The sequence below is a fragment of the Micromys minutus genome (assembly GCF_963924665.1).
Source record: "Micromys minutus genome assembly, chromosome: 13".
NCBI classification, from domain to species: Eukaryota; Metazoa; Chordata; class Mammalia; order Rodentia; family Muridae; genus Micromys; species Micromys minutus.
Window position 1 is genome coordinate 34441802 of NC_137982.1, and position 22894 is coordinate 34464695.

Below are 22894 nucleotides of genomic sequence, written 5' to 3' on the forward strand. Positions count from 1 at the left end.
CTATAGGTTTCTCTATTTGAAAGTCGTTTCCAAATGCATTTAAAAATAACAGAGTAAAAAAATAATATTACTAAGCAAGTGTCACAATCTTCTGCACACGTCACCTCACGGATCATATTGCTCCAACAATGACTCCAGAATAATGTAACTTAGCAGGCCAGCAGGTGTTTCTTGCTATTTTCTTTTATGTACACAAGTGTTTGTCTGTATATGTGTGTCTGTACATATGCCTGTGCATGTGTGTCTGTATATATGTCTGTGTATGTGTGTCTGTATATATGCCTGTGTATGTGTGTCTGTACATATGTCTGTGTATGTGTCTGTACATATGTCTGTGTATGTATGTCTGTATATATGCCTATGTATGTGTGTCTGTACATATGTCTGTGTATTTGTGTCTGTATATATGTCTGTGTATGTGTGTCTATACATATGTCTGTGTATGTGTGTCTGTATATATGTCTGTGTATGTGTGTCTGTATATATGCCTGTGTATGTGTGTCTGTATATATGTCTGTGTATGTGTGTCTGTATATATGCCTGTGTATGTGTGTCTGGTGCCAGTGGAGGCCAGAGAATGGGGCTTTATGTCCCCTGGAATTGGAGTCGCATATGGTTGTGAACTGCAATGTGTGTTTTGAGAATCAAAGCCATGTCTTCTGCAAGTGTTCCTAACCCCTGAGCCATCTTTTCAGGCCCAGCCTTTGGTATTTTTGAAGCAATAAATTAAGATCCAAAATTCTGTTCAAATGTGTAACAACTTGATCCTAACTACCTTGTTAGGTAACTGTGTGAGCAATTTGGAAATTCTAAGTGAGACAATCCTTGGGACAGAGCAAGTAGGGGCGTGGATGGGGTTGGGGTGTGGATGAGCTTGGGGTGTGGATGGGGTCGGGGTGTGGATGGGGTTGGGGTGTGGATGGGGTTGGCTGACAGGCTAAATAACAGGAGGCAACCACTGTTTCCTTGTTTCCCTAATTTCTTTGAAGTGGTTGGCAGCCGACACTTTTGAGAGTATAAAACTAAAGAAATGGAATGCAGTATAATCCAAGGGAGGGATTGCTTTGTGATTCTATTTGATTCTACACATTAGAACTTTAATTAGTGCAAGAGGAAGTGGAGGCACGGTGTGTGTGTGTGTGTGTGTGTGTGTGTGTGTGTGTGCATGCTCGAGCTCATGCATGTGTTGTTGTTGTTGACAGGTCTTTCTGACTGGAAGAATTTTAAGGGTGAGCTGGCATGGTGATTCATTTTTGATGAGTGCTAAGGAAACTGCAATATCTGATCATTGCTAGGGAGCAAAATCCCCTCCCCCAACTGTGCTTCATTCTCTGAAGAAAATGGAGTCTTGAAGAAGGGGTAGCTTGCTTTCTACCTTGTTGCACAGGTTTCAAAATTGGTGGGGTGGTGTCAAAATTACAAGGGGGAGGCATTTATTTTCTTAAACCCTGCTTCTGCCCTTCATCTTAGGATGTCCGTGGAAGGAATCAGAGGAGGACTAACTTTCTAAACAGCTTCTCAGATGATTCCAGCCTGTAATTTAATTAAGGAACACCAGCTTCATACATGCCCAGCATTGGACTAGATCATTACATAGTGGTCATTAATGGGCAATTTCAAACAGCAGAACTTTGGAGAAATTTATTATTATCTGTCCTTCTTAGGTAAATACTCTTTGAAAAAAATGTTCTAGAGCTTTTCTGACTTCTAAAGATTTTCCTTTTTTTAAAAAATGCCTATCCAAATTAGAGGATTGTTTGTTTGTTTGTTTGTTTGTCAAGAAAGACAGAGAAGGAAAATGATATTTAGAACCAAAATAAAAACAGCAGGGGCAACTGGCCATTCAGTGTTGGCTGACTGAGTTAGACAAGGCAGCAGAGAAAACACAGCCATCCCTATCTATGTGTCTTTGTTGAGAATTCTATCCTCGGTATTGCTTAACAAGTCAAGGGGGAAAAAACCCAAACAACAAGAGATAAACAGTTTTTTTTAGCTCAGAGTTCCAGGCTACAGTGGGTGGAGTCAAGGCTTTGCAGCTTGAAGGGGCCAGCCAGAGTATGAGGCAGTTAGAGGAGAGCCTGCCTGTTCCTCACATGACCAACTCTCCCCACCTCCTGCCCTGTGACTTCCCCACTAGGATGGACTCGGAGTTAGAACTATGAGCTGAAATCAAGCCTTTCTCCCCTAAGCTGCTCTTCTCAGGATGTTTTATCAGAGCAACCGCAAAAGAAGGTTAGACAATGGCCTCTGCTCCTATGGAAATACAAAATATGGGGCCCACTACACCTGGTGCTTGATGAGCTGTTGGTATTTTGGTGTGTGGCTAGCTCTTGTATTGTGTGTTTGTTTGTGTGTGTGTGTGTGTGTGTGTGTGTGTGTGTGTGTGTGTGTGTGTGTGCGTGCTCCCTTTGAACCTATGGAGTCAGATCCCTATTTAATTCACTGGCAATTTATGTTGCTTTTTTGTTTTTGTTTTTTTGGTTTGGTTTGTTTGTTTGTTTAGTAGAGAGGAGTTCAGTCATGACTCAGAGTCTTCTCGGTTCTATTAAAGTCTTTCTGAAGGCCACATGTCTGTGGGCTATCATCCTAAAACAACTTCACTTTGGAGGTCTTTGGTTTTCCTACCTGTTCCTCCCTTTGGAATAAGTCAATAAAAATCTATATTTTTGCTGCATGGTTGCAGAGGGGCTTTCTTTGGATGAGCAGTTCTTCCACAAACAAACGGAAGTGCATTTCCCTACCTACATCTTACTTAGTGTCTGGATGGCAATAGACGCTGTAAAAGGAGCCAATTGCTTGCGAGGGGAAATAGCATACTTCGTAAGCAGAGATGATCAGCTGAAGGATGTTCCCAGAATCCTTCTGAAGCAGTCCCACGGTCGCTCCAGGGATGAGTTTCGCATAATTCTGCAAACAACAACAGAACAGGGAATAAGTCAACCTTTGGTTGTTCACAATAACTGAGAAATGCTAAGGGAGAGTTCAGTTTGCTGTCTGCAGTACCTTCAGCTTAACTGGTCCTAGGAAACAGGCTACAGGTGGTTCTAACTTGTCACTGGGAAAATCTAGGTTTGCCATATTCCAGAGCTGGGATTTATATCATGTCAGAGTCAAGTCTGAAGTCCTATAGACATTTAGGTAACATCCTTTGCCCAGAAGTTTTGGGCAGGCTTCCATGAATGTCTCTTTTCTCATTGTCACAGAAACCACATTTTGGTGCACACAGAGACAAGCAAGGAACGAGGTTGCTCTGTCGTTGGGCCTAGAGCTCCTAATAAACCATTAGCTGGTGGAGAAAGGGAGGGAATGCTTGCATGCTAGCTATCAACTTCAACTCTCCATTAGCTTTCTGCTTCTACCTGAGATGGGCTGCCCTGTCGGGAGTCCTAGAACTAGTAGGAAATGCTCCTACCTGCATCATGATCCATTAGAACCAGTCCTAACCAGGCTGCATTCTCTGCTTACATCGATTCTCCTGGGATGTCCTTTCCACCTCAGGAGAACTTCCACTCTAAGTTTAGCATTCTAGGTCTGGAGTATGGCCAGAAGATTAGGCTTCACAAGGAAGAAGTTCTCTAGCTGGGTGACTGTTATCCTCTTTTTATGGTGTGTGTGTGTGTGTGTGTGTGTGTGTGTGTGTGTGTGTGTGTATGTGTGTGCGCGCGCAAAGGATGTATGTGATTGTGTGTGCAAAGGCATGAAGTTGATCTTTGGCATCTTCCTCAATCATTATCCACATTATCCACACAGACAGGGTCTCTTGTTGAACCCAGAGATTGCCATTTTCGCTATTCTGGATACCCAAATTCTTTAACTAGTTCTCTCTCTGCATGGATTAAAAACAAGCTGCTATGTTCACCCAGCTTTTATGTAGATTCTGGGGATCTTCAGGAGCCATCTCCCCAGATGCTTTCACCTAATGTTTTGGGTAGGGTGTGCCATTGGAACTGGACCTCACTGATTGGGCTATGCTGGCTGGCTAGCAAACTCCAGGGATCCTTCTGGTTTTGCCTCCCCAGTTTTGTGATTAGAGGTGCCTGCTGCTGCTTTTAGCCCTTATTGGTTTGTTTATTATTTGTGGGTTCTGGGGATCTGAATCCAGGTTCTCAGACTTGCAGAACTATCCCCTTTACTGACTGAGTCATCACCAAAAAACTCAGGTGGAGCGTTTTCTGAAGCACACGGTGACGATCAATTCCTGCTTTCTTAAACAGAATTCCCAAAAATATATTGGTGTCATTTAGTTTTAAAGAAATGAAGTTATATTTTCATTAGTAACTACAATTCTACAATCATCAAAGTCTTCCAGAATCCACAAAGAAGTCAGGCATGGTGGAAAACACCTGGAAATGACCCTGGGCAGGGCCAAGGCAGGAGGTTTGTGAATTTGCAGCCATCTTGGGCTACACAGAAAGTTTCAGGCCAACTTGGGACATATGGAGAAGGACAGTATCAACTGAAATAAACCAAAAATTAAGAAAATCCACTTAAAGGTAGGAAATAAAGGAAGGAAAGAATAAAGCAAAAGACACACAACCACTCTCGAACCAAGGGACTACAACTATTGCTTTCAGTCCTAGTATTTGCCTTAAAATATTTTCACCTCCTAATTAAGTCCTCAGTTGCACCCAGACACTCATTTGCTGGCTTATTCATTTAAATCTGAATTGAATCTCTTAGGTATCCTTACTGTGCTAGACTCTAACGAGATAACACGGCAGCTGTGGTTGTGTACATTCCTGTGTCGTGAAATCAGATGATGAAGTTAAAGTTTGGCATAGAACACCATCAAGTTATACATTTAGGGCATCTCTATAGGTTCAAGGAAATTGTGTTACTTTATCTGTGCTGGCCAGTTTTCTATCAACTTGACACAAACTATAGTCATCAGAGAAGAAGTCTTTCAACTGAGAAGATGCTTCCATAAGATGAGGCTGTAGGCAAACCTGTAGGGCATTTTCCTAATTAGTGATTAATTCAGGAGGCCTCAGCTCATTGTGGATTCTGCCAACTATGTCCCTGTTGTCCTGGATTCTATAAGAAAATAGGCTGAGCACACTGTGAGGAACCAGCCAGTAAGCAGCACTCCTTATATCCTGACTTCCTTCTGTGATGGACTTTATAAGCCAAATAAACCCTTTCATTCCAAGTTGCTTTTCACCATGGAATTTCATCATAGTGATAATTAACCCTAAGACTCTCTCTTACTCCAAAGATGATTGAAGTGGTTTAGGAAATGCACAGAACTCAATAGAACAGTCCTTGCTAATTATGATAGAAACTATAAGAAGCCAGACCCAGGGGAATGGAGAGAAGCAAAAAGACCTGAGGCCAGCCCCGTGTCGATGCAAAGGCACCTGGTGGCCCCAGGGACCTGTCAGAGGTATGCACCTGGGGAAACCCTAGCTCTCTCCACTTCTGGTATGGAAACAGTGGGCTTCAGTTTTGAGTGGGGGTTTTGAAACACTCCACATAGTCCCGTGTTCATGTTCAAAGTTGCTGAAATCTGAACTCTCAGATGTGTCAGCTGCTGCCACTTTGATGCCGTATTGAGGGGGTCAAGGGCAGCGGTGGCAGGTGACACTTCTCATCTTACTCCTTCCAATCTTGGCACGCTGGAGACGGCCCCTTGCGTTTCCCCAGAAGGGAGAGCTTGTGAAAACTGAGGAAGGCCCTGCCTCTCCGACTTACCTCTTCAAATAAACACATGTCACAAAGAGCCATGAAGCATGGGACTGTGGTGAACAGCAAAAACCTACATAGGAACTTGAATTCCACTCGAGCGGAGCTGGGATGTGTGTAAATCTGTCTGGTCTTGGAAGAGAAGGTTATGGAAACCTTTGTTCTTGACAAAGAAAGGTTTGGGTCCTTTTGAAAAGAAAATCTCGAGGTTCTTAGCTGGGCACAGAATTGCCACTCTTGAAGGACAGTTTAGTATCCCCAAGGATGAGATGTTGTATTTTTGCAAGCACCGGTTCAAGTGGCTTTGCATTTGGGGTTAATTCTTGGCTAATGATGCTGATCCCATCCACTTCCTAATGTGTAATTACGATCCTGCATGTGGTATGACATTTGGCATTTGGCTATTAGGATGAGTGGTTAATGTTAATCACACTTGCTGATTGCCACTAGAGCCAGGGTACAAAGGAGCTGGCAGTCAGTAGCAGCATCCAGTGAGGACACTGGCAATTATATGGAGGAAAGCTATTAATTAATTTCGGGATGCTGATTTCTCCCCTAAACTGTTTCAAATAATCAATTAGAAACATGACAATGTGGCTTAATGGTCTAACCCTGTGAAAACTTGTACTTTAAATCTTTACAGTATTATGATTGTTGTAAGTATGCATCAAATGACTTTCCTTCGTTAAAACCTTAAAGCGGTGTTGTAAGCTGTTGTGATTCAACTTGTTTAAAGTTAGAGAAGAGCTGCTTTTCATGCATGCTGGTGAATTACAGCGCTATGACTAAGACAGTGGTGTCAGCAACAGTGAAGGTCGTAAACATGATGACACATGAACTGATTAGAAATGCAAAGTCTCACGTGTGGCCACAAACTCTCCATTATCCTTCCCTGGATTTTCCTAATTACAGAGTCCCTTGCATCTCCCCGCTGCACCTCTCAGGGGTTCCTGTCTGTGTGCTCTTTTGTACCACCTGGTTTCTTATTTGTTCACTCTTCTTCCATCTCAGAAACTGATGGCTTGTTTGTTTAACAGTGTGTATTTGCAAGTGGTAAGGGAGCATTCAGCAGGCAGCCATCCAAGGACACAGTGCCCGGATTTATACCAAACATTCGGACCTCCCCTTCAGAGAGCATCTCCACACTCAGTGGCACTCAGTGCCCAGTGTTCAGACCAGTTTTGGGTATGTACATTTGCTTGGCTAAGAGCAGAGGGGTATGTGATGATCTGTGTCACCTGTGTACTGACCGGGAGTGACTTTCTTTCCCGACAGAAAGGCTGAGGACCTTGGCGAGCATGCTTTGCTTTGGGAGAACTCTTGACATTCTGCCTTTCGAGGGACAGACAGCTCCTGACAGGATATCCATTCCTGATGTGGTACACTTTCTTTTGAGAAGCTCTCAAGAGGTCCACTGACTTCTAGGTGGGAGTTTAGTATTAACTGTCATCTTTCTGGTCATCCTGACTTGCTTTTTACCCTGGACGATAGTGAAGAAAGCCTAGATCTTTACACATTCTCCTCTTGTAACATTGCTGTAGTCTCAAAGACTCCTCACCACCTTCAAGCTCATTGATCACCGTTTTCTAGTGACCACACTCTCCATGTGTCTTGTTCGATAGAAGAAATCAGACACCAACTTTCCATACATCCACTAAAAGCTTGTATAAACAACTTTCAAAGCTCAATCAATGCTTAGAACAGTCACTGCTGGCTTCCCTCTGGGTTCTGTGCTTGCCTGTTCCTCTCTATGCAGCCTCAGAAATATATCACTGGTACCATGACTTTATCTTAGGCTCAGTACTGTTTTTATCTCAGCAACACTTATTTAGCATCGCATTGGTAGCCCACCTCAGTGTTTCTGACCTTAAAATATACTTGTTAAATATAGTTTACTGAAATGCATTTACCAGAATGTTGGCGTGTATATAATCTGCTCACAGATATTTCATCTAATCTGACAAAGATTTTTCTTACTTCTTTATCTTTACTACTGCCTAATATTATTCTCCCCAACCTATATCTTTCTCTCTATAACACACATGTAGTAGCATATACAGATTGAGAGTAGGAAGAAGGCCAAAGCTCTCAAAGCTCACTGCCGTAGAGTGGCATACTTCCTGTAGCAGGGCCGCACACCTCCTAAGCCCCTTAAATGATGCTACCAATTAGGGAGCAAATATTCAAGTATGTGAGCCTATGGAGAACTTCTTTCTTAAACCAGCATAATCTTCATTGGCTTGGGCTTAAAAAAAAATGTCTTAAGTAGAACACAAAAATCACCACCCATATAAAGAGTGGTGAATACGACTTCAAAAAGAAGAATTCCATCTATAGATCTAATGTTATCCCCATCAAAGTACAAACAAGTTATTTTGTAGACCTCAATAAACGAATGCTAAAGTCTATAAGAAGCAGCAAAGGCCCAGAATAGCCAACTGAAATGGAGGAAGCTAACTTCAAGACTTACTATAAAGCTACAGTACTCAGAAAGTATGGTATTGACAAATAGATCAATAAAAAGAACAGAAAGCCCAGAAACCAGCTAACATAAATAAAATCAATGGATCTTTCCCAAAGACTAAGAAAATTACAGAGAAGCAAAATAGTCTCAGCAAATGCTGGATGTGTCCATGCACACACACAAAGGAATCTATACGTGTATATGCACTCCATCTTTCATAAAATTTAACTCTGAATGGATTACTAGCTGTCATTGTTTGAATATGCTTGGCCAAGAGAGTGGCACTATTTGTAGATGTGGCCCTGTTGGAGTAGGTGTGTCACTGTGGGTGTGGGCTTTAAGACCCTCACTGTAGGTGCCTGGAAGTTAGTCTTCCATTAGCAGCCTTCAGATGAAGGTGTAGAACTCTCAGTTTTGCCTGCACCATGCCTGTCTAGATGCTGCCATGTTCCCGCCTTGATGATACTGGACTAAACCCTGAACCTGTTAGACAGTCCCAATTAAATGTTGTCCTTATAGAAGTTGCCTTGGTCATGGTGTCTGTTCACAGAAGTAAAACCCTAATGAAGACACTGGCCTATTTGAAAACTATATCTCATGAAAGACATCATAGGACAAGTTTTAGATGGTCTCGACTGTGGGTGATGACATTTTGCTACCATACCAAGAAATTTGATCCACAAGGTAGATGATAGCTGAGCGAGGTGTAAAGAAAAACAGTTCCAATATGTGAAAGACAATTTAAGGGAACGAGAAGACAAGCCACAGACTGAAAGAGAACACTTACAGAAGATACATCACATAGAGCTCTGTTATTTATGAGGATCTCTTAAAACTCAACCTGAAAACACTCTTATTTCAAAAGGAGTTGAAGACCCACCAGGTGCCTCACCAAAGAAGACTTGCAGACAGCAAAGAAGCACCTGAAAATACACTCCGAGTCGAGCCACCGGAAACACTGACTCCCTAATTCAATACACTCCATGTCAAGCCACCAGTAACACCGACTCCCTAATTCCATTGTCCCACGGTGTCTTTGCCTCAAGTGTCTGACACTCTATGCCTCCGTATAAGGACACCTTTCCTGAAAGAATAAGAGTCTGTGTGTGATACATGGTAATTGTGTCCCCAGTAGCCTACTTGCAAATAAGGTCACATCTCTGGTAACGGGAGTTGGATACCTTGCTGGCTGATATGACGCAGAACAGAGGGGTAGATGTGGTGTTCACTTTAGCCTTACACCTTTAGTTGAATCAGGGCAGGCGGTACCTTGCCCAGGCACCGAGGTCTAGGCGGTGGAAGCAGACTGTGGCTCTAGGCCAATGCTTACTGTCTTCTATTAGGCTGCCGTGGGAGGAATGGGTATAAATGCCAACAGCAAATGAACATGGGTGTCTCATTAGAAAGTTAAGATCTTAATGCCCTCTATGTATGCTTAGCAATTCAGGTTTTAAAATACTTTCCTACCCAGTGCAAGAATGTCAAATTCAACGTCAACGCCGCAGCTCACAAGACAGGTAGGAAGGAATGAAAGGCTAGGGTGGGGTTGGGTGGGGTGGTTCCCAAGAACCAGTACTCTGTTATTTATCTGGTCTTCGGTGGTACAGCCTTTGATTGGTAAAAATTTGCTTCCGTGGAAAAGTGTGATTCTTCCAGAGCTGGGCCTGGACCTGCTGAAATAAAGGATTCTGAATGCAACTCTGAAAGATTTCTGCTTCAGGGGTCCTCCATTCTCGTGGGATTTTTATTTCTTCAGTTCTCACGTTCATTATCAGTAAATGCAAGGCTCTTCGTATTATGCAAAAGTTTACCCCTAGGCTTCCCTCTGTTACGAGGACATCCAAGATTCCAAGAAGAACATGTAATTGTTTCTGGCAAAAGGATGGCATGGTTGTCTGTCTCCGGATTGCATGATATCTGCGTTGCCTTCAGGCTTCCCATTGTCAGCATTCCGCAGGCAGGCAGGATGGGAGTGTGCTAATTAGATCAGGTGCTTGATCTTGAAGTCTGTACCAGCAATGACTAGGTAGTCGGCCTCGGAACTTTTGAGCACTACCTGTCTTTCTCTCAGTCTGCCCAGAATGTAATTATCTTGTCAGCCAGAAGCAGTAGCACACAGCTGAACAAGTAGTCTGGAGCAATCGCTGTGATAAGGGAAAAAGCGAATGGACCATGGTGCAGACAGTAACAAGACAAACCGATGTGCACAGGCATCTGAATAGAGATTCTGAGAACAAAGGGGCTGCGTGGAGTATTGGTTACCGAGGACACTTCATGGCTCCTCTTAATGAGATTAGCCTGCTTTCAGAGGTGGAGGGCACACCTTGGCTACAGAATGAACATCCAGGGTCTCTAAGCTTTAGAAAGCCCTTGTAAAATGAAAGGGGAGATGGGTTTCAGTAACAGCCTGTGTGTTCTGCAGACTAATGGGCAGGTAGCAAAACTTTGAAGAATGACTGGAAGGAAGGTTATGCAGGGGACGAGTCCATGGAGTGTGTGCAAGGACTGGTACAGAGCCACCAGCCTCTGCACACCAAGTGCCGCAGATGCATCGTGGAATCAGCATCTCCTGGAACCTGTCACCCATTCTGAGGCGTAGATACCGAATCAGAGCCTGCATGGTCATAAGGTGCAGAATGCACTACAGAGGAAATGGAAAGATGCCAGCCCCAGTGTCTGAGTCCAAAGGTGTCAATTTAATCAGGTCAGGACCTGTCCTGAGCATTGACTTCATTTTTACAAGCTGCCTAGGACAATCTAATAAGCACCAACAATTGAGAACCCTATGTAAACAATAGTCTGTGAGTTGAAAAATGGGAACATTATACCTTTAAGACTTAGACCTGTAAGTCCTATGAAGTATTCTGCGTTCTGCCGGTCATATGCTTGTGTAAGCATCTTTGCTTTGCTACAGAGGTGGTATTATTTGAGTGCCTGTTCTCCATGGACCTGCCTTCAGTGTTCTTCACCCTCTCTCTCTCCTTTTACCTTAGGTCACTCTAAGCTGACTGACTTTTGAACATTCTTATTCTGTTTCTCATACATTCCAAGTACAGGTTGTTTTCAGCCCCGGGGCCTTTGCATGTGCCTCCCTCCATGCCTCTCAACTTTGTGGTTGCTATCGGAATCCCTCTTGAGTGGAGTCTTCCCTGAAGATCCTCTTCCAGAAAACTCTCAGTCTTTCCATTTCGTTATTCTCCACTATGAAACGCCATTCCCTGTGGCAGCACATTTAAAAGTCATTCTTTGTTATTTCTTCATTAGTTTTTTGGTTTTTGTTTCTTTTTTTTTTTTTTTTTTTTTTTTTTTTTTTTTTTTTTTTTTGGTCTGCTTCCCTTCAGTAGACTAAGCCCATGAGGGCAGAACCTGCATCTTATTCTCTATTCTCCCAGTGCTTTTAGAACCCGGGAGGTCTCAGACAGCCACTCCACGGCTGTCACTATGCCACGGAATGAATATGTTGAATTACACTGCAAATGATGTGGATATTGTTTGGACTACCATGAGAAAAAGAGAAAGAATACAGGAGGCCCATGAACGTTCAAAGAAGGGAAAAAAGAAAAAAAGATTAGCCTGAGCTCTACCGTAAACAGTGCGCCCGCTGAGAAGATACAAATGAAAAAGACTATTAAGGTGCATGAAAAGAGAAACACCAAGCAGAAGGATGAGGAGAAGACTCCACAGGCAGCAGTCCCTGCCTATCTGCTGGACAGAGAGGGGCAGTCCAGAGCAAAAGTACCTTCCAACATGATTAAGCAGAAACAAAATGAAAAGGTGGGAAAATGGGAGGTTCCTCTACCCAAAGTCCGTGCCCAAGGAAAAACAGAAGTATTGAATGTTATTTTAACAGCAAAAAGAAAAAAAAAAAGCATGGAAGAAAATGGTTCCTAAAGCCTGCTTTGTTGGTGATGGTTTTACAAGAAAACCACCTAAATATGAAAGATTTATTAGGCCAATGGATCCAAGTTTCAAAAAAGCCTGAGCCAAAAGCTACCTTTGCCTGCCTAAAAGAATCCATCATCCCCATTACACACAACCCTGGGTGTGGTCACTAAAGATGCAGTTATTGAAGTGAGTTTGAGCGAGTTGGGCCTTGTGACACAAGGGACAAGGTGATTAGGGGAAAGTACGCCCAAGTTACCAATAATCCTGAGAACGACGGATGTGTAAATGCAGTCCTGCTGGTCTGATGGTGACGTCATGCAAGTCATTCCACTCACTACCGAAGACTACACACAGTCATGAAAACACCATCGCTGTGATCTTTCTGAACCACCGAACAGCCTTACCCCATGTGCAGTTATCAAGAAGTATTTATTAAATTGTAAAGAAAAATTTAAAAAGGTTTCATCAGTATTTCACAGGACATATTTTTTTACTAAAAAGTATTTATTGTTTATCTGAAATTCAATTTTTACTACCTATGAACAAAAATCTTTTCAAACCTATGAAAGAAGTGTTCTAGCCCCTGAAACAAAAAAAATGAAGTATACCCACATTATTCAAATTCAACAGTTAGGTTTTTTTTCTCAATTTTTCTGTTTATCTTCTGAAGATTCAATATTGCAGGGGCAACAAAATATTTAGCGGTTGCAATTAGTATTAGGCCCTTTTAGTACATCTTAGGTTCTCTATGGAAACTGGGCACGAAATTCAAATACATGATTCTCCCAAGCTTTATGTCCAGTGGGCATTGGCTTAAACTGCCCTCCTGAGACGATGCTCTAGTGAGTGTGGAAAAGGCAGGGTCTGCCGAGTGGAAGGTAACCCGTTACAGTCGGACCAGCTGGACTGCTCCATACGGCTGGCTGTCCCAGCAGCGAAACACAATAATCACTACAGCCATGAGAATGCTGGAGAGGGCAGAGAGGGGAGTAACACAGCACTCGTGGGTGCAGACCTGGGTCTACAGAGAGAGGAGTCCTGAGCAAAGGTCGGGATGTGAAAATAGATACTGAAAACAATGACTTGGGTTTAGGAACGTTGAAATATGGCCGTGCAAAAAAACAAAGACAAAACACATAGCACATGAACAGCTGAAAAAGTGAGTCTGGAGGGAAGTGACTTAACCTGTACAGTTTAGGGTCTAAAGGCGAGACAGAAGAAACACTATTTTCTTTTATTTTTTACTTTTGGTAATACCAAGCACTGAACTCAGTGGCTTTGGTGACATCTACCACTGGGCTATATCTAAGCCCTCTTTATTTTTTATTTTGAGGCAAGCTCTTAAAAGTTGCTGAGGCTGGCCTTGAACTTGTGAACCTCCTGCCTCAGTCTGTAACTCAGCTGGGAATACAGACCTATGCCATGAGGTGTGGCTCAGTTTGTTTTTATTTTACAGCTGAAATCCTATACACATAGAAACCATCGGCTCAGAGTACTGTAAGATAACCTTGATTTTCAAGCTAATGTTATTCTCATTAATAAAAGTGATTGATGTATAGCTACATACAATTTAATTCTTATGCCGTTCTAAAACTATAAACATATAAACTCATTTAAAAATGGGAACATAGTTAATATGTACAATATGGTAGCAATTATGTTAAAATATGCAAATACATGCAAGGCAAAGGGAAAGAAGGCTTGTTCTAAAATGTCAGCCGTGGTTAGCTCTGTCTGAGGGCTTGGTTTATGAGTGATTTTTATTTTTTCCTCCTGCTTTCCTGAATTTCACTCCCCTCCTCCCTCCCTTTTGTGCAAACGTTGCATTAATTTTGTAGCTAGAGAGAGAGGAGCATTGTTTTGTTGTTTTTGGTTTTTCTTAGCTTCCATCCTGCATTGCTGGTAGAATAAAATACTAAAGTTAACTTGTCCAAACTACAAAGGTGACAGGACCCAGAGGCCTCATTTAGGGATGTGTGGGTCCATGATGGAGAATATCCACATAGGCACAGCGACAGCACCCACAGCACTGCCCAGTTGCCCAAGACTGAGTGTCTTTAGTTACAGAAAGATGTGGACAGAGTCACCTGACACTACAGGTCTCTCCCAGGATCAAACACAGACCCCAGAGCACAGCAAGGCCAGTACACTTAAGGCCACAAAGGTATGCACTGAAAATGAATTAAAATAAGAGTTTATGTCATACATGCTTTTTTACTGCCATATGAAAGTATAAGAAGAATACCTCTCTGCCCCCTAAAGCTATTAGAATTCCTTCTTCCCTTCCCAGGATCAATCATTGGCTGTTAAATCTTGCAGGTCATTGAGTTCAGTTCTTCAATCAAGTGAAAGGAAGATGGGAGAAATTAAATGTGAGCAGTGAAATGTGCTGGCATGTCATTAGCACAGAATCAGTTATGGATGCGCCAGTATTTTAATAGCGTAAAAACAAGCGTAAGAATGATGAATGCTCTGTTCAGGATCCCGGTTGCCTCACAGAAAGGAAGGCAGAGACCACAAATGTGAGGTCAGTCAGTGGACGATTGCACCTGAGATGCTTGCCTTCTTCAGAGGGAGACATTATTAGACTGGGGAAAACTTAGCAGTGGGCATGCTGCTGTTCGATGCATACCCTGCTTCTTGCTATGCTTAAATTAGTAAATTTAACAGACCCATAGCCTTTGTAGACCCCTGTCTTCATGTTATCTCTTTCATTGGAACCCAGAGATAATGAAAATCCTAGTTGGGAAAATAGGTTTAGATGGCAGCCCAGTGACATCATACTTCCTGGCTATGTGGCCTCTTTCCATCACAGGGAAGATTCACAGGGTTCCTGTCAAGTCTATACAGTCTTAACTTGCTTCATTCACCCAAATTAACGGTAACACTAAAGGACCTTGGGTCAAAGACTGCTGGCCTTGATGGATGGTCATTTAAAGAGCACCTCTGCTGGTTCCTCAGGTTCAGGGCAGCTTAAATTTAGTGGTGAGGGGCTGTTGACTGGCAGTCTTGTCTTCAGGACCTGCTGTGCTCTGCCAATACTCCTGCCTGGGTGCAGGGTGAACTGTGACTCCTCCCAACAGTTGCAGCGACAGACTCTGATTTTCCAGGTCGAAATTCTGTCACCTACAACTGGCTTCCCTAATCTTTGGTGATAGATGGAGAGGAAATGATAAGGTGAATATGATACTCGCAGTGTCCAGGTGGCCACTCATTGTCCTCAACGTCACCGTGGTCATGGCTGTATGCCATCACCAGGCCTCAGCTTTTGCCCCCACCAGGGAAAAGGCATGGTATGCTACTACTGTGCTACTGTTGGCATCAAAACCAGTTTTATGATTGTCAAATAATCTGCTATGAACACCGACTGACTAATAAATAAATAAATAAATAATAAAAAGTCACTAGTAAAGTTCTGTCAAAGAGCACCACTCCTCCTCGTCCTGGGTCTCTACCATGTTCTCATCTTATTTTTGTGGGTTAATAACTGATTTACGAGTCTGTTAATGACGCTCCAGACTTCCTGAGGCAGACATTGTACCTTTTTCTTGTGGTCGTACTCTGGCTGGTCTCCAAGGAGATGCTCAAGAGACAGTTGATGACTGAGTGAGTTGGTGACAGATGATGTAATCGACAGCATCATTGCCCAGGGATACCCTAGACATCCTCAGCATTACTCTAGTTTTCAAACATTCAGCCCGTGTAGTGACAAGATCTCCTATTCGTGAATGAGAGGACCTACAAAGGGACTGTCATGAAGACTCTATTTAAAACTCATGTCTTTCTTTTTTCTTAGGTAATGGTTTGGAGTACAAGCCTTTGGATCCGTAAGAGAAAAGTCCTATGTCTTAGTTCACATTGACTACTGATGGTTGGGCAGAGTTGAGACTTACTAGTTAGCCTTATTCGGTAGATGCCCACTCTTCTGAGGACATGAGTTTTATTTCCAAACCCTCCCTCTCTGAAGAATGTTCCAGTTAGTAAGAAAAGTGTAGGCAGCTGGCTCTCCTAGGGCTTTGTTCCTAGATACCATCAATTAAGGAGAAATCAAAAATCTTCCCTATTACACTCGAATCGAGAGCAATTTATTAGCTCCATGGTGATCTCACATAATCGCAAAATTGCCTTTTATGCCAGATGATTTTATTTGCATTAAAATCCCAAGTTTGGGATAGCCTGAGACTGAGATGGGGGTGAACTTTTTAGAGTGGGTCTTAAGATCAGCCACACTTGCTATCTGTGTGGAGATCATCAGAATTCATGGCCAGCACCAGGGCTGGTCACTGTTTAAAAGGGAGGTCATCCGGCCTAGTCTTTTTATTTTATAAATACTGAGGCCAGAGAGATCAAGAGATTGGTATTGAACTGAAACTGTTTTGATCTTCTCCAACAAGAACATTAGAAAACAAAACCATAATTGAACCAGTTAATGAACAGCAAGGAGGTCCAATTTTTATTGTGTCTCCCCCTAGTTCTCCATACCCCCCCCGATGCTCCCTTGTTACAGTGGCTAGCTCAAAGAATAGTCCAAGGAGAAAAGGAAGAAAGAAAGCCAGGATTATTGATTTCTGAAACACGGACACTTATGGACAAGGTGTGACCATCCTGAGCCATGCAAGACCACATCACTTGCAACATGTCGCGGCAGCTCCTCAGACTTGCTATTTCATCAGATGTGTGCTTAGGGATAATTGCTCAGGGAGTCTTTGTGCTGTGGCCCAGTGAGAAGGGAGACTGTGGAGCTTCTCCAGCCGGTCTGTCCTGAGACAGATGGGATGGCACTGTTTTCCTCTCTGGTGCCATCTGGGTCCAGATAAGGGGACACCTTAGGCTGCAAAGCATCCTACCGATAGTCAGGAGCCTACACCTGCTCTATGTGCCCAGGCTTCCTAAACCCTGACAAGTATTTGTCACATCAATAGACACAAGTTCCCACTCAGAACATTTAGCCCAATTTTAGAAAAAAAAGGGGGGGTGCTTTTATTGCATTTTAATATTTATTTAACAACTTCATTGGGACTTGGCCTAAACAGAAAGTCATACAGACACTATTCTTCATAGGTCTAGTAACTAAGAGCTCTCTGTCTCTAAGGGAGGGGGTCTCTGAAGGTGTGAGGAGCGGTTTCTACCTTTGTGGCCATGCTTTAGACATGTTATTCTGGTCTAGTAACCACAGGGCATCAGTGAAGGAGGCTGTAGACTGGCTGAACTGGAGATGTCTGCTATAGATAGACGTACGGCCTGAGTAGCCTACCATAAACACTAGCTCCTGGAACTGTCATTGCTGCTAGTCCTTCAATACCTCTATCCTCCCAAATAGCTGTAGACATTTTGAAGATACATAGACATTGTAACGCCTTGCAAAGAACATGCAGCAATTAGTAACGTGATTTGATGGTGTCTTAAAAATACTGATCCAAACTATTCCAAAAGATAGAATCAGATGGAATATTACCCAACTCATTTTTTGAGGCTACAATAACCCTCGTACCTAAACCACACAAAGACCCTACAAGAAAAGAGAACTTCAGACCAATCTCACTTATGAACATTGATGCAAAAATACTCAACAAAATCCTTGCAAACCGAATCCAAGAACACATCAAAACCATCATTCATCATGACCAAGTAGGCTTCATCCCTGGGATGCAGGGATGGTTTAACATAAGGAAATCCATCAACGTAATCCACCATATAAACAAACTCAAAGACCAAAATCACATGGTCATCTCACTAGACGCTGAGAAAGCATTCGACAAAATCCAACACCCCTTCATGTTAAAAGTCCTGGAAAGAACAGGAATCCAAGGCCCATACTTAAACATAATAAAAGCAATATACAGCAAACCAACAGCCAACATCAAACTTAATGGCGAGAAACTTGAAGCAATCCCACTAAAATCAGGGACTCGACAAGGCTGCCCACTCTCCCCCTACCTATTCAACATAGTACTGGAAGTCCTGGCTGGAGCAATTAGACAGCAAAAGGAGATCAAGGGGATACAAATCGGAAAGGAAGAGATAAAAACATCACTCTTTGCCGATGACATGATAGTGTACTTGAGTGACCCCAAAAATTCCACCAGAGAACTCCTACAGCTGATAAACAAGTTCAGCAAAGTGGCTGGATACAAAATTAACTCAGACAAATCAGTAGCCTTCCTGTACTCAAAGGACAAACATGTGGAGAAAGAAATTAGGGAAAACGTACCCTTCACAATCGTTACAAAAACTATGAAATACCTTGGTGTGACTCTAACTAAGCAAGTGAAGGACCTGTATGACAAGAACTTCAAACCTCTAAAGAAAGAAATTGAGGAGGATCTCAGAAAATGGAAAGATCTCCCATGCTCATGGATTGGAAAAATCAACATCTTAAAAATGGCCATTCTACCAAAAGCAATCTACAGATTCAATGCAATCCCCATCAAAATTCCAACCCAGTTCTTCATGGAATTGGAAAGATCAATGTGCAATTTCATATGGAATAACAAAAGACCTAGAATAGCGAAATCCATCCTCAACAACAAAAAAACAGCTGCGGGAATCACCATCCCTGACCTCAAGCTATATTACAAGGCAATTGTGCTGAAAACTGCATGGTACTGGTACAGAAATAGGCATGTGGATCAATGGAATAGAATAGAAGATCCAGAAATGAGCCCTCATGTATATGGTCACCTGATTTTTGACAAAGGAGCAGTAAACATTCAATGGAAAAAGGACAGCCTATTCAACAAATGGTGCTGGTCCAACTGGCACTCAGCATGCAAAAGAATGAAAATAGACCCGTTCTTATCTCCTTGTACAAAGCTCAAGTGTAAGTGGATCAAAGACCTCCACATTAAACCAGATACACTGAAACTATTAGATGAGAAAGTAGGGAAAACCTTAGAACACATAGGTACAGGAGAAAATTTCCTGAACAAAACACCAATGGCTCAAGCTCTAAGGTCAAAGATTAACAAATGGGACTTAATGAGATTGCAAAGTTTCTGTAAGGCTAAGGACATCGTCAAGAAAACAAAACGGCAACCAACAGAATGGGAAAAGATCTTTACCAACACCACATCAGATAGAGGCCTAATATCCAAGGTGTACAAGGAACTCAAAAAGCTAGACACCAGAGAATCAAATAACCCTATTAAAAAATGGGGTACAGAGCTAAACAAATCATTTTCAGTTGAGGAACACCGAATGGCCGAGAAACATCTGAGGAAGTGCTCGACATCCTTAGCCATCAGGGAAATGCAAATCAAAACAACCCTAAGATTCCACCTCACTCCAGTCAGATTGGCCAAGATCCAAAACTCAGATGACAGCAGATGCTGGCAAGGCTGTGGAGAAAGAGGAACACTTCTCCACTGTTGGTGGGGTTGCAAGCTAATACAACCACTCTGGAAATCTGTCTGGCGATACCTCAGAAAATTGGATATAGTACTACCTGAAGACCCAGCTATTCCACTTCTGGGCATATACCCCAGAGACACTTTAATACACAACAAAGATATATGCACCACAATGTTCATAGCAGCTCTATTTATAATAGCCAGAAGCTGGAAGGAACCCAGATGTCCTTCAGAAGATGAATGGATACAAAAATTGTGGTACATATACACAATGGAATACTACTCAGCCACCAGAAACAATGACTTAACCAAATTCTTAAGAAAATGGCTGCATCTAGAGAAGATCATCCTGAGTGAGATAACCCAGTCACAAAAGAACAGACATAATATGCAGTCACTGATAGTGGGATGCTAACCCCAGAGGCTTGCACTGCCCCAGAAACAACTCACAGACTGTATGAAGTCCAAGAAATAAAGAAAACAAAAAAATATACATATATTTGCAAAACAAGAAGACTTTGACTATTTCCATGTTGCGTTTTGTTTTGCATGTACTTTATGCTTATTGTAACTATTAGGTTTTCAATGCATACTGTCAAGCCCTTGAAAAAAATCAAGTACTGACTAAAAAAATATATTCACATGGTTTTATGTAAAAATTATTTTAATGTCTGAAAAAACAGTACTGACAAAAATGTATAATTTTAAGCAAAAAATGTTTAAAATCTGTACATTTATCTTTGTTTTGTAAAATAAAGTTGTTTAAAAAAAATACTGATCTATAGTGATAGTTTCTCACTAAGGAGGAAAGACCCTTCAATGTAGACAGTTTGACGTTAAGGCTTAAGTCTAGTGCTATCTTAATGTAAAATAAGAGTGAGCATTCAAAAACAACAGACTGAAATATAAACCTGTTTTTCTTTTTAGCTTGGGTAATCGAATCTTGATTTTAAATAGCATTTAGTCCTTGGATATAATATAGTACCTAGTGCTCAGCCAATTATCTATCATTATCTCTTGGACCCTGTAATTGGACAAACAAGAAGCTATTTATAATAATAAGTTTGTTCCTAATTGTCTGTTTGCTGGAGTCTGGGGTGTATATGCAGTCATGCTGAACTGAAGGGAAAGTGCTTACTGAATCCCTTCCTTTGTTTTCTCAGCTCCCTCCAACAGAGCACACCTCCCCCCATACCTGTGCCACCCAGAGCCTCCTACCCAGCTCACTGAAACAACAGCCATGCTCTCCTGAGTTCCATGAGTGGGCAACATAAATCTTACTGGCTGCAAGGCAGAGCTGCCATTGAACTTCAGACATCCTCTGTGGACTGTGCCGGCCTAGAACTACCCTTGGTGCATAACTCAAGCAAATTATTTGCCTTCTGGAATTTCCATCACTTGGCTCCTTAATTTATCCCAACGCTGGCTTTATTTTTCAGTGATTCTTTGGTCCTTATGGTCTTTACTTCACAGCCAACGCACAGGCTGTGTAGCCCCGGCCTCCAGCACACATAACGCGTGTTCTAAGAGTTTTAAATTGAAAAGCAACACAGGCCATTATTGGTCTGTTTTCTGTTTTCATCATCAATAAAACAACAGATCGAATTTTCATGCCATGTGGGACCTTCGGGTCAGTACATGTGGCTGTCATTATCTGCAGACCAAACTGCCTCCTGGCCCTCTAATGCAGATGGCACGATGAACCATCAGAAGGAAAATAGAACAATGGGACACAGTCACAGAGTGGGAAGCTGACCTGGGCTGCTGAGCCTTGGCTCCCTGAAAGTGTCCCTTTGAATTTAGTGGCGCCCTGATGGCCAAGACCACAGATCATGACAGAACATAAATTCTTCTCCTAATGAGATTAGTAGGCAGACAAAACAAATGTCCTGCTGTTATATTAGAGGCAGCTATAATCTGTTGTTTTCCTTGGAAATGATCATTTCTTCTGCAGCCCAGGGACCATGTGCAACTAACTTGAATGCAACAGATTCCATTTAGCCACACAGTTATTTTTCTTCCTCCTTTGTCTTCTTCATGGTGGACAGGGGTGGGGGAGAGCGTCTAAATGTTGTGAATCTTAAAGACTATTGCCAACATGAAGAATGGGAGTTTATGTTCATGATCATCAGTCATAGTCCCCAGACTCACTTTTGAAGGCAAGTTCTGCAGCTCGCCCTCCAGCTTCTAAGCCACAGCCCTACTGGGGAGGAGGTGTTGTGACCTACTGGGTCCTCGAACATTAGCTTTCGGGATAAAAGGCAGGATAGACTCACTATTGTACTGAGGGTATTTAATAATCCATCTTAATGCAACTCTACTACTTAAAACCGGTGGAAACCAGTATCATATACTAAAGAGACTTAAGAAAAAAGCCCAGATCAGGTGAATGGAGAAACGAAAGTGTAGAGGATGGAGCTTGATTGCAAGACTTGGTGAGTCTGGAGAGAAGGCACCTCACCTGGGACAATACCCTCTACTCACTGAAAACCCAAGATAACATCTCCTCCTGGATCCTTTCCACTGGACCTGATGCAAGTTCACGAGCTGTGCCACTTTGACTAGTGAGCACACTTCATCAAAGCCTCTGGGAAAGAATGGGAGTTTGCCCTGCACAGCCACCAAGCACATTAAGAGGCCCTTTCAAAAGGAATGGGAAATCAGAGTCTGAATTTAGGCGAAGCTGAGACTTTTGCATAGAAAGCACCATCTAATGCCTGCATCTCTGAAGTCTGGGCCTTTCTCCGAGCTGCAACTCTGTTATCCTCACCCAGTTATCTCAGCTCACAACAGTTGAAATCTTGTTTCTCTTAGGTTGTAAAGTGACCCACAGAAATCTTAGATTTGCATAGGTGCTCAACAATTTATATGGCGGTCTGTAAGCATCATTTAACCTAATGAAAGTCCTTTTACCCCACAATGGTACTCCCCACACCAAATACCCAAACTACAAACACAATTACATTGGGTGGGGGGGGTGATTATATTTTTGGTCCCAATTAATAACTATTTTACTTTTAACTTTCCACTTCTCAGAAGCTTGAGTCTTTCTAAGTTTGCAAATATTTAGTCACTACCCTCAAACAGTGACCCAGTTCTGTTAACCCTTTGCTAGACAAAATGCTTGTTTGAATGCCAGTGGGTGATTCCCCCCATTCATCTGTTCTCTCTCTCTCTCTCTCTCTCTCTCTCTCTCTATATATATATATATATATATATATATATATATATATATATATATATATATATATATATATCGTTCTCTCTCTCTCCCTCCGTCCCTCCCTCCCTCCCTCTCTCTATCTCTCTTTTTCTCTCTTCCTCCCTCCCTCTCTCCCTCCCTCCCTTTCTCTCTCTCTCTTCCTCCCTCCCTCCCTCCCTCTCTCTCTATCTCTCTTTTTCTCTCTTCCTCCCTCCCTCTCTCTATCTCTCTTTTTCTCTCTTCCTCCCTCCCTCTCTCCCTCCTTCTCTCTCTCTCTCTCTCTCTCTCTCTCTCTCTCTCTCTCTCTCCCTC

The 22894-nt window shown here is 42.4% G+C and overlaps 1 protein-coding gene across 4 annotated transcripts in view; it reads right to left on the minus strand.

Annotated features, from left to right (window-relative positions):
• ITGB6 (integrin subunit beta 6) overlaps positions 1-22894 on the minus strand; it is a 120840-nt gene that overhangs the window by 32014 nt on the left and 65932 nt on the right. For all 4 annotated transcript variants that reach the window (XM_080927150.1, XM_080927148.1, XM_080927149.1 and 1 more), the window contains one exon: positions 2818-2907. In XM_080927150.1, coding sequence (XP_080783276.1) covers positions 2818-2907 — 90 coding nt within the window. The remainder of the gene's footprint in view (positions 1-2817; positions 2908-22894) is intronic.